This window comes from Nanorana parkeri, unplaced genomic scaffold (assembly GCF_000935625.1).
Source record: "Nanorana parkeri isolate BGI_ZX_2015 unplaced genomic scaffold, ASM93562v1 scaffold131, whole genome shotgun sequence".
NCBI lineage: Eukaryota > Metazoa > Chordata > Amphibia > Anura > Dicroglossidae > Nanorana > Nanorana parkeri.
The window spans coordinates 836,454-848,995 of NW_017306399.1; the positions used below are offsets into that span (position 1 = coordinate 836,454).

The window sequence follows — 12,542 nt, forward strand, 5'->3', positions numbered from 1 at the left end:
CGCAGAGATGGGGGGGCCCGCTGCATACCGATCCGATGGTAACCGGCGGCCGGACACCAACGGCCCCCCCATCTCTGCCCCGGGGCTGTGTTTGAATGGATACTGGGCCCCCCCTGTAGGCCCAGGCCCCGTTGCGGCCGGTGCCGCCGCACCAGGGCCTGAGCCGCTGAGTGCGATCACCCGTACCCACAGTCCCACACGGATGACTGCGTACAGCTGCATCCTCCCATAGGGAAGAACAGGCTGCTGCGTCCAATCACATACATCACCTGTTCCTCCAAGGATTGGCTGTTTACAGGCGTGTATGCCGCACAGAACTGTATGCCCCGTGTAAATGAGGCCTACGGGCCGTTCCCGGGAGGGACAAGTGCTACGTTTTATTGTACGCAGCAGCCTGTTCTTGCCTATGCCCTCCTCTATCCCTAAATGTTACATTTTGCAAACGTATGTACATTAAAAACACACCGAGGGGAATTTAGCAAAACCAAAGCAGAAGGAATCTGGAGCAGTTGCCCATGGCATCCAATCAGCTTCTCTCTTTCATTTTCAAAGCTTAACTGAACAGACAGAAGAGAGAAGCTGATTGGTTGCTACGGACGACTGCTACGGATTCTGTCTGCTCAATGTTTTGATAAACTCCCGTATCAGTGCAGAGCAGAACAGGGAAGCATAGAGGCCCCTTAAAACAATATTGATACAGAGTGTCTCTCTTATTTTTCTAATTGACATTTTACCACTTTTTCTTTTTTAGTCGTCTCGTTTTTATCTCTGCACCAAGTCCCAGTTCCCGCGTTCCTGAGAATTTTGCACCCAGACACAAATGTCTTGATGGCTTTTTGTATGAACATTTGTGCTTTTTCCTTAAGTGCATTTTGCTATTAGCAGTTAGAAAGTCAACGGGCCGTAATTGAATCAAATCCATTATTGTTATTCCAAATATAACTAGTAATAGCTAAGTGATGTCTTGTGCAATGCGAGCCCGGCCGTACGGGTGTACATTCTACTTCTTGATGATAAAACACACAATGTTCAACCTGTCAGACACGCGGCGGTTTTACTGCGCTCGATGCTTGCGGCTGTGCGAGGTAAATGCTAATATTTTCTTTTTTGCCTGTCGCCATATATTTGTTCTATACTCGCCGCCGGGCATTACCGGCATTAAAGGAAAATGTTACTATTTTTTTTTGATGCTTGTGTTCAAGGCGACTTATCTTGCTTTTTGTATAATATCTCCTTGAGACTGGAATGGTGACATCTCGACCACTGAATTTGACTTGTATGGGGCTTCTATAAGCAGTAACTCTACGCCAGGGGTAGGCGACCTTGGCACTTCAGCTGTTGTCGAACTGCAAGTCCCATGAGGCATTGCATTGTTTGGCAGCCACAGGCATGACTCCCAGATGCAAAGGCATGATGGCATTTGTAGTTTCTACATACCTGGAGTGCTGAAGTTGCCTATCCCTGCTCTAGGCTGTCCTTGCTCGATGTTTTGTTTAGATACCGACAATGAAGCAGAGGAAGTGAGACTTGCATAGCTTTGTAGTATCTATGGAAGGAGGTACCAGGATCTGATACTCTGAGGAGGATTTTAATCCTCTTAGCTTTTAATTTCAAAATCATTTATCATTGCAACATCTTTGCACGCTGTGCGGTATACAGTATATATAGGTGATCGTCAGCTCTTCCGCTGCCGTGGAACTCTAACTCTCTGATGAGCAAACCATCAATTTCTTAAAGGGGAAGTATTTATTTTTTCTCTCTTTTTTTTAAATCTTTTAATACATATGTATTTTTATTATCATAATCCCGGAACAATGTTTGGTGGTTGCTTAGCATGGATACAGACTGAACTGCATAACAGTTGAATTTACATATCTGTATATAAAAATCTGAAATGTAAAACATAAAACTGTTTTCCAATTTTGAAAAAAGCTATATTTTTTCTTTTCTTCCCCTGTGCAGAACGTGTCTCCTGTGCCTGCAGGTCCTCCGCCACCACCAATGAGGCTGCCCCCTCCGTACAGAGAGAGCACAAGTTCTGAGGTGGCAGGGCTTGAAGAAGAAGAAGAGGAGGAGGAGAGTGACGGTAAGGGATGAATTTTTTATTTTTTTTTCTAAGCTGAGCCCTGTGCAGATGCTTAAAGAAACCACTAAAATACAGATTTATATGTATTTACGTCCAACAAATTAGCAATATACTTTACGTACATACATTAGCTGCATTTAAAAAAATACCATGGGGGGAATTTATCAAAATTGGAGCAGACCGAATCTGGAGGAGCTGTGCATGGCAGCCAATCAGCTTCTTTCTTTCATTTTCAAATCTTACCTGAACAAACTGAAGAGAGATGCTGATTGGTTGCCATGGGCAACTGCTCCAGATTTTGTCTGCTCCAGTTTTGATAAATTCCCCTCAATGTATACGTGTTGTGGTTTTGTGCATTTATGTCTAGTTATTAAGATGGGTTAAAAATAAAAAATGTTAATGTTTTTTTAAAGAAGGGTTAGGGGCTACACCCGCACTGCAAGGGTTAATTGCTCATTTTTGTCTAGGTGCTAAAAAAAAAGTTTTACTCCCCTGAACCCCCGGAGCCGTCTTGCTCTTAGACCCCGGTCCTTCCAGCCTCTCTCCCCATCCGCTGCAGCAGTCTAAGGTCCTGGAAATCATCATGTTCTATACACTGCGTATAGATGTGAAGAAGCTGATGCACTTTCCAATGCTGTAGTGTAGGAGGAGACAGGCTTTAGAGACCAGAGAAGCAGGGAGCCGGCTCAGAGGTTCGGCTGCAGGGACAGGATCTGAAAGTGAGCGAGCGACGGTATGTGTTCACTCACTTGGCGATCAATAGAGCCGACGTGTGACCGTTTCATTGTCACATGTAGGCTCTAACTATGAGGATGAGTGTAAATTACTCACCTCATAGATCTCCTTTAGCTCTACAAATATGAGATATTGCATGTTACAGAGTTGCATTTCCCTTTTGAGCCAGCAGGGGGACTGTTAGGCTCCTTTCCACATTTTTAGGCTCTTCATTTGCTAATTTGATGGGAAAAAAAGGCCATTCAATAAGGAACCCAATAGCTGAAGCCTGATATTTACATTCAGACACAAATGGCTTATTGCAGCAATTCTGTATTGGATGTAAAAGTGGATGAATGCAGATGACAAGGGCAGACCTTTTGCTGATCTGAGAACCTGTTTGGAAATATAAAATGCAGCAATTGGTAAGAGATAGTCAGGTGTCCCATTATTGATGACTGCCGCGACTGCATTGGAAATTTCAATACAATCATAGAAACTGAACTGCTAGAGTCATTTACAAGGAGTTGGCAAGGTAGGTAAGTCTGGTATCTGCATCTGCGATGAAGTCAAGTGGCAAGAAAGGCAAGTCTTGTATCTGTGTTCATGATGGTGTGACGTGGTCCCAATTTAGTGACTGGCAAGTCTGTTAAGAAAAAAAAATTTGTTACAGTAGTCTAGAAGGGAAAATGACTCTTTCTTAGAATAATATACAGGCAGTTCCCGGGTTACGAACAAGATAGGGACTGTAGGTTTGTGCTCAAGTTGAATTTGTATGTAAATTGGAACAGGTACATTTTTTAAGCCTAACTCCAGCCCAAAATGTTTTGTTTTGAATAGCATAGGGAAGGGTTAACCCCCTGTAAAGCTTGTTTCGCTGTGTGTGACAATTGGATTTTGAAAATTTTGGGTTGTCGTGGAAACAAGCATTGGTGATGAAGCTTTAGTGGAGACACCTTTTTCCCATGGTCACTCTTACAGGAGGGAACAAATATATTGAAGCCAAAGCGCTGTAAACAGATCCTGATGCTGAGTAGTGTGTGTGTACAGGATTGCTAGGGGTGCTGCCCCACTTCAGCCAGGGGAACTGTAGAACTGGGAAACCAAAGAAAAAGAAGGGCGCCCACCCTAGTGCAGATGATTTTTTATTTTAAAGACACAAAATTAAAATGCAAGGGTACTTGCAATGGTGGGTCAAACAAAAGCATGTATAGGTGGTTTACTGTTACAGGAGGGAATTTCCCTTCCTAGGTGTAGATTTCCTCTCCCTTCCTGTTGTCTCAAGGACAGGAAGCGAGATTAAATCTTTCTAATGAGGATAAAGACAGCAGTAAAAACCTCACAGTGACCCGGAAAAAGAGGTGTGCACCCCTCGTCTGCACGTCTAACTTTCTGTAATGTATGTACAGCACTACGAACCAGACCCAAAAAGGTGGGCACTCCTCAGCGTGAGCGAGTTAGCATTACAACTACCCCCGCTGTACAGTAATAGCTTCTGTTTGTAAGTAGGAGTCGTATGCAAGTCTGATGTTTGTAACTCGAGGACTGCCTGCAATTGCAGTTTTAATAGAAAGGTAAGCATGAATATGAGGGGGTTTTTTATACTTACTCTAGCAAATGTACGAGTTCCGCTCACAGAGATGTGGTCTGGAGATGCCAGTTTGGCTCTGCGCTAGTGCGGGATACCAGAATATATGTTTCATGAATCTTAATGAATACAAAGCTCACTTTGCATTCATTAAGAGAAATTTGTGACCTTCATTTGTAAGTTTTTGTCCTTTCCTTGAGTTTCTTCACCCTGCAGGATTCTACAGACATTGTTCTGCAAAATGATTACAACAGACACACAAATGTTTCAAACATCGCAACAGAGTATCCTGTATATGTCCTAGAAATGCATATTTTATTGTATTCTCTCCACAATTTTGTTTGTGCTTGCAAATTTAGCAGTTATGACTGTGGTTAAAGTTGAAGCACAGGCAAACCACTACATACATATACATATGTCACCAGTCACACCATGGCATTGCACAAACGCGGACGCTTGTTTCCCGCATTTGGCACGTGCCATTTAATTTTAATGGCCTCCTGAACACGCGTCAAACGCAGGGAGGTAGTGCATGTAGCAAAATTGGTGATAGACATTCCGCATTTTTTTTCTAGCGCGTTTGCCTGGCCCCGTTTGAGGTGCCATTAACTATTAGTGGCACCGCACGTGCGTTTGGCATTTTTGATGCGTTTAGCGTGTGTTCACGGAACACGATGGTGTGAAGGGGGCCTTAGGGAGCGCTTATCGATGCTGAAATCCCCCTATGTGCTTTTGAAAATGCTCCCCAGTATATAGAATACCTATTACCTATCACAGACATTTTATAGACTTGATAGAGAAGATGGAGACAAGATTCCCAATGCCAGCGATTGTTTCTTGCATACAAATGTGCTTCTTCCAGGTAACATGGTACTTGTAGCTTGTATGTGTTTGCCAGTCACATGTACAATCTATTAGTGAGTAGAGCATATATTGAACTTCTGATTTATTGGTTCCACAATGCTCCTGCTTCTTCTAATGTCCTGGAAGAGTCGGCAGTGTTGGACGATGTGGTGTCCGCAGCTTGCCCCAGACTATGTTCCCTTACCATCTTGTCTTGAATTGTATTGTGATTGTAATGTCTTCCTTATATTGTAAAGCGCTGCGCAAACTGTTGGCACTATATAAATCCTGTATAATAATAATAATGTAAAAGTATGCATTTGCACATAATGACAGATTGACCTTTTAGTTTGCCCCCCACCAGTGGTGAAAGGTCCACACTTCCCCTTTTCACTCCATCCGCTGCCACTTCTATTGTTTTTTTCCCGGGTTTGTTGTCTTTTTTCAGCCATTGGGCAACCACTTATGATATAACTCCTGCACATGCACGTCATCCAGGTCCATTCTCGGAACCTGTGAGAGTGTACACTGCACTGGGCATGCTCTGCAGACCGCGTACCGCAGAAAAAATCCCACAGATGAAGAAGGGATATGTTTGAGAAAAAAACTTTTAGCAGCTTAGGTCTCCAGCACCCTGACACACCCCATGAACCATGCTCCAGACAACAGGTGTCGCACTTCCTGAGTTGCGCTGCTGATTGGAGCAATGCGCAGGGGGCGTGTTGGGCTGCTGTGTTGGATTTGTGAGAGTAGCAGTCCGACTCTCCATCGCGCTGCTATCAAAGGGTCTTTTAACCCTTGCTGCAGCCCTTCGTAATTAACCACCTGAGTCCCAGGTGCTGTGTTTCAGTGGTGCAGGAACAATACCTGTTTATCCCAGAGGCATTTTAAAATGGCAACCGGACTCAGCAGTTGCAGTGGTGCCCGATCCGGAACTGACATTGTGAGCGGTCAGTGGTAGCCAGGGCTTCTGGGCTTTCCGATCCTGCTACTCAGTGCTCCAGTCTGCTACGTTACGTAACGTTAGCACTAATGTGATATTTTAATTTATTTTAAACAAAAATAAATAATTTAAAAAAACACTCTGGGATTTAGGGAGAAAGAGGCCCGGGGACTGAAGTGCTTAGAAAAACAGTATAGCTTTTTATTACTGTATATGCAGCCTGACTGCATCGCTGTAAAAAATACATAGTCTTCAACTGGGCTCAATTGTATCCAGACAAATAAAGCAAGATTATCCTTCCCTTTTTTTTTTTTTACTCTCGCTGTACTTCAAAAACCAATACTGGGCTCAACACAGGTGATATTTGGACAATCTTACTTCTGTTGCGTGATTAAGTCATTTGCAGGTAAAGTTCTCTCTCCACATAGAATTATATCAAACATATCCCTTTTTAATGTATAAGGATTGGCTTGCATGTTTAACCATGAACATCTAAAGGAATGTGTTCTTTCATACATTTCCTGTCTCTCCTCTCCTATCCTCAGCTCCTTTTTTCTTATCGGCATGCTTCCAGACTCTTACTGAAGGCATGTGCTGTACAAGAATGATGAGAGCCGGCATTAGATCAACCAAGTATGAAAAGCGACATAACAGTATTTTGTTTTTGTTTTTTTTATATCACAACTGTTTACATAAGCCAACATATACAGGGTTATCCACAAAAGGGTGAAGCGTTTGGAGAAGGAAGGAGAAGTGAACAATCTAGGACAACATAGCTGATTTGGAGAAATTCTCCAATTCAGCTCACTTCCCAGTTGACCTATGTTAGGGTTGCCACCTTTTCTTCAAGCAAACCCCAAACACCCTAGTGACGCGTGGACATTTTTTGGGGAGAATGAGTCGTGGCTTATTCATATGTAAATATTTTCAGTGGGGGGCCAGTAGCCCCAATCTTAATTTTGGTTACCCCTGTCTGCCTGACATCTTGTGTCCGGGTTTCTCCAGCCATGAAACCCGAACACAGCATTCAAAGCCCGGATGAATCCTGGAGACAGGTGGCAACCCTATATGTTGCCCTGGTTTGCTCACTTCTCCTGTCTTCTCCAAACTCTACACCCTTTTGTGAATAAGCCTGATAATTTGTAACGTTGTAATAATGCTAATTCTTATCTCACCACTAGATGTCACTGCAGACAGTAGTACTGTAAAGTACTGTAATGATAGTGACTCAACATAAAAAAAAAGTGTGTGTGTGATTTAGCTAAAAGATGCATTCTGGGCAAATAAATAACCCTTACCGTGGGGTTACCCTTATACTGCAAGGGTTGATTGCTCCTTTGTCTAGGGGACTCAAATAAAGCTGTTTTACTTACCTGATCCTGGCTCCCGTGATGGTCGGTGCTTGCTTCTCTCCCCCTCCACTCCGGCTATGAAATGTCCCTCTGCATCTTTACATCTAATGCAGGTCAATGGACCAGCATGGGAAGTGATGACGTCAGTGGTCTTTAGACGGATGGAGCCCGGGGAAGGATAGGTTGCGGGGACCGGTCTAGCAGCCCGAGGAAGCTTGTATTGGGTAAGTAATTCTGCTTTATTCCAGCTAGACCAAAACAAGCGCTTAACCCTTGCAGTGTAGAAGTAGCCCCACTGAAAGTGTAAGGTTTTTTTTTTTTATTTGCCCCGAGTTCTTCAACATATTTTGCTACAGTTATGGTTACAATTTGCTTTATTGTTTTGTGCATTCTTGATATTTGTTACTTTGGCAGGTCAGGCATGAAAAAACAATAAAGCAAATTGTAACCATAACTGTAGCAAAATATGTTGAAGATCATTTATAGATCATTGGTTCGACCTCATCTGGAGTACGCGGTCCAGTTCTGGTCACCAGTACTAAGAAAAGATGTCCTTGAGTTGGAAAAAGTCCAGCGAAGGGCAACCAAACTAATTAGGGGTATGGAGGACCAGAGCTACGAGACGAGGCTACTAAATTTAAACATGTTCACATTAGAGGTGAGGAGATTAAGGGGGGATATGATTTCCATGTACAAGATGTTCAATGGTGGCAGCAACATTAGCGATAAACTGTTTAAAATTAACTCCGTTACAAAAACTAGAGGCCATCACCTAAAATTGATGGAAAAAAAATTCCAGCACAAGGGGCGAAGGGGGTTCTTCACAGTAAGATCAGTTAGGGTCTGGAACTCACTGCCACAGGCGGTGATTTCAGCAAATAATGTGGAATTGTTCAAGAAACTTTTGGACGATTTCTTAAGGGACCGTAATATACAGGGGTACAGGTACTCCTAGAATGAGATCCTAATAGGTTGGACTTGATGGACTAATGTCTTTATTCAACCTCAAATACTATGTAACTAAGAACTCGGGGCAAATAAAAAAAAAAAAACCTTACACTTTCAGTGGGGCTACTTCTACAGATGGACATGAAATGACAGTGATCCGATGGTGGGTTTTGGCAGATGACCACTGAAAAATCAAAAAGCTTGTAGCTGAGCTCAAGTGTTAACTTTATTTCCCACACTTGTAGCAAGTCCTCTCCTTTGTTGCAATTGATGACTTTAAATTCCCTGCAATTTTGCATCTTCAAAACATAAATTTGAAATGCAGCATCTATCTTGAGCTCACCTTAATTTCCTGTATCCTTCTTTAAAGTGAACCTGTACGCTCCCCATTATAAGTTAAGTACAGGTTTGCTTTAACTCCGTTCACAATATACAATGTGTGTGTTCATAAAACTTTAAAGGAGGCAGTGTTGACTTTCACGTGCTCTCTGCTCATTACAGTGCTGACCTATTCTCTGCGCGCAGCCTGCAGAAATACCCATTACTTTGGGGTATGGGGGAATATCTGACCCCCATTCTGCCTTATATAGTACTTTGTGCTCAGTTGGCCTGTTTGAGTCCGAGTGCTCTTACATGAGAGAAAAGGGAGAAACGCAAAACTTCTAAGAGCAGAACTGTGTGGCAGAGAAGCACAGGGTATGTAATGAAATCATGCTGCCATCTATAAAGCAAACCTGTTAAAGTAAATCTGCAGCTTGCCCCAGAGTATGTGCCATGATGTGCAAGTATGAATTTGCACATTATGATAGCTTGACCATTTAGTTTGCGCCCCCCCCACCACCAGTGGTGCAAGGTCCACACTCCCCCTCGTCACTCCATCTACTGCCACTGACATTTTCTGCCGGTTGTCTCCCATATCTGCCGTCTTCCCTTTTTCAGGCATTAGGCCACCACTGATAATGTAACTCCTGCACATGCGCAACATCCAGCTCCATTCTCGGCATCTGTAAGTGTACACTTCACTGGCCATGCTCCGCAGACAACGTACCACATAAAACATTTGTTGTAGCTGACGGGTGAAGCTGTCGTTTTGGCAGAAGAGATTGATCAAGTCTCTGCTACAAATAAACTACCTATAATCCTCTTTTCTTTTAAACTTTAGTTTTCCTTTAAGCCAAGAAATGACCTGGTTGGCAACAAACTAGCACTTACACAGGACTGAAGGGATCACTGTTTTATTATACAAGTGTGGACTTGTCAAAGTGCATATTTTAAGGGCACCTGTCACTGGTGTCAAGCAGCAGTTTTGGAAATCATGCCAGTCTGCTGATTGGCTGGGAACCTGTAACAGTTATCAATGACAGCACTGGGCGGTCCCCATATCGGTAAAAGAGTGGCAAATTGATAAATTCCCAGAGTGCAACAGTACTCCAATTGTAATGAAAAACCTGTCACAGTACCGAGGGATGAGACTTCAGGGTGATGAAGGAGAACATACGATTTACATACAGAGCATGTCTTAGTCCGACCTGAACCCAGAACCTTAAACGTGGCCAAATCTAACTATAATATTGGCTGTGCCCACTTGGCTCTGGCATTTGTGGAAAGGTTTCACCGGATCTGCATACGCCAGTAGATGGAGTCATTGCGCAACCAGAGTTTTTCATCCCTAAGGACTGACATCTGAGTGGACAGCTTTCCAGCAGAGTCAATGTTTGCTCTCCATTCTCGGCTTTGTAATGACAGGCCTAGAAAAGTTGGTTAACCACTTGTGTCCCCCGGCCATTGTTCCCTAAATCCCATTGGGTGTCAGAGGATTGTCGATAATCTCAGTCACGCATTATACCCTTTTAGCATTTGTAGCTCTACCCTAATGTAATTCTTTTTTTCAGGACTGAAAGTGCTGTAATTTGGTAGCAAATATTTTTATTCATTTTGGTTTTTATGTGGAATAAATAGTAATACTGTAAATGTCAAAAAATAATCTGCTGCTCACAGCAAAAATTTCAGCGCAAGGGGTTCTTGCGGTTAAGGTCTGGAACTCACTGCCACAGGCAAAGTAGTCAATGGAATCATTTGTGGAATCATTCAAGAAACTCTTGGACGATTTCCTTGGAGACCATAACACACAGGGGTACAGGTAGTGCTAAGAGCAAAATCACACATGGACTCATACACACGCACACACCAGCTCAACCATAAATGCATACACGCAATAGGCTGGACTTGATGGACTTATGTCTTTATTCAACCTTAAATACTATGTAACTATGTATGTAACAGCAGGGACAGAGCCATACTATGCTGTGCCGAACAGAACGTTGTCACATGTACATCTTTTGCAGGCTCAAGTGGCAGCTGCTTTGGGCTCCACAACAATGACTGGGCCTGGGGCATCTGGAGGGGGGCTACTTGTGTTCCCCATGGTCCATGTGTGTGTTGTAGAGTAGTCACCGCCCCAAGCTCGCTCCCGGGATGGACTACAATCTCCATACAAATTAGTAAATTGAACATGAGATTGTAGTCCATCCCAGGAGCGAGCTTGGAGCGCTGACTACTTTACAACACACACAGGGACCATGGGTGAACAGACGTAGCCCCCCTCCAGAAGGAAGGACAGTGTCAGCACCAATTCAGAGATGATTGGAGGATCTACAGCCGAGTGATACACAAATAAGATACATTGGGGGGAATTTATCAAAACTGGAGCAGACAAAATCTGGAGCAGCTGTACATGGCAACCAATCAGCTTCTCTCTTCAGTTTACTTAGTTAAGATTTGAAAATGAAGGAGAGATGCCCATTGGTTGTCATGCACGGCAGCTCCAGAATTTGCTCCAGTTTTGATAAATTCCCCCCCATTGTTCTTCATAGTTAAGAGACTTGAATGCATTTTTAAGATGCAACTCCTGAGTTTAGTGTCACTTTAAGGCATGATGCTGCCCAGTTGCAGGCAGAAGTACAATTCTGGGGATAATAGGACTGTAAGAAGGAGTACAATGTACTAAATCTTTAATTCAGAGAGTCCCGCGTCGTAAACTCTGCAAGCATAGTTGGTGCTGTAATGTTTCTGGTGTTTACTATGTAGCACATTTCAGGATGTCAGTGTCCTCGCACACATCATTGTGTCAGCCAGTGCAGAACGCAGCCTGTGTGCCTCGCCACTTTCTCCATTCATACCTAGTTTTGTAGTCAGAGCCCATCTGCTGACAGATGTGAGCCTCTCCGCTCCGAATCCCCGTCATTGATCACATCCCGCAGCACACAGCACAGACGAGGCACCGTCCTGGGGACCGTGAATAGGCCCAAGGTCATCGGAGGAAATCCTGCCTGAGAATGCATTCGGAGCCAAGATTTCAGCTCCGTGCGGAGTAAAGGAGGCTCTCGGCTGCGCTCGCCTCTGTGAAGTGCTTCTGCCCTAACCATGGTGCAAGCAGGATTCCCAGGTACTGGCTCTCGCATCCCTTCTCTCACATCCTAGAAGAGACTGACATAGGAAACATTTCATAAGTTGCTCATTACTCTCCATGGTTTTACTCAGTCAGGAATATTCAGCATGCTGAGAAATGTCTGATAGAGGAGATTGGAAACAAATCACACTGAGGGGAGATATGGAATGGCTGTGTGTTTTATGGTGCATGTGTGAATTTTTAAAGAGATCTACTGTTTTTAGAGGGGGGGGACTGCTAAAAATAACAACATTTCTGTGTTGGATATGTTGGAGGAGGTAAGAAAAAAGCATTGTATGTGTCTGATCGTAACAGTCATTAATCAAATGTCATGTTTTCTCTGTGCATATACATTTTGTTTTTATATAAAATATCTCTCTCTGTGTGTGTCTCCCTCTGTGTGTGTGTGTGTGTGTGTGTGTGTGTGTGTGTGTCTCTCGGTCTGTGTGTCTCTCGGTCTGTGTGTCTCTCGGTCTGTGTCTCTCTCGGTCTGTGTCTCTCTCGGTCTGTGTCTCTCTCGGTCTGTGTCTCTCTCTCTCTCTCTCTCTGTCTCTGTCTCTGTCTCTGTCTCTGTCTCTGTCTCTCTCTCTCTCTCTGTCTCTCTCTCTCTCTCTCTCTCT

General features: G+C 43.6%; 1 protein-coding gene across 1 annotated transcript in view; it reads left to right on the plus strand.

The window, feature by feature from the left end:
- Positions 1-12,542, plus strand: part of PATJ (PATJ, crumbs cell polarity complex component) — a 159,812-nt gene that overhangs the window by 86,348 nt on the left and 60,922 nt on the right. Inside the window, exon 28 of the mRNA XM_018553838.1 lies at positions 1,963-2,086. Coding sequence (XP_018409340.1) covers positions 1,963-2,086 — 124 coding nt within the window. The remainder of the gene's footprint in view (positions 1-1,962; positions 2,087-12,542) is intronic.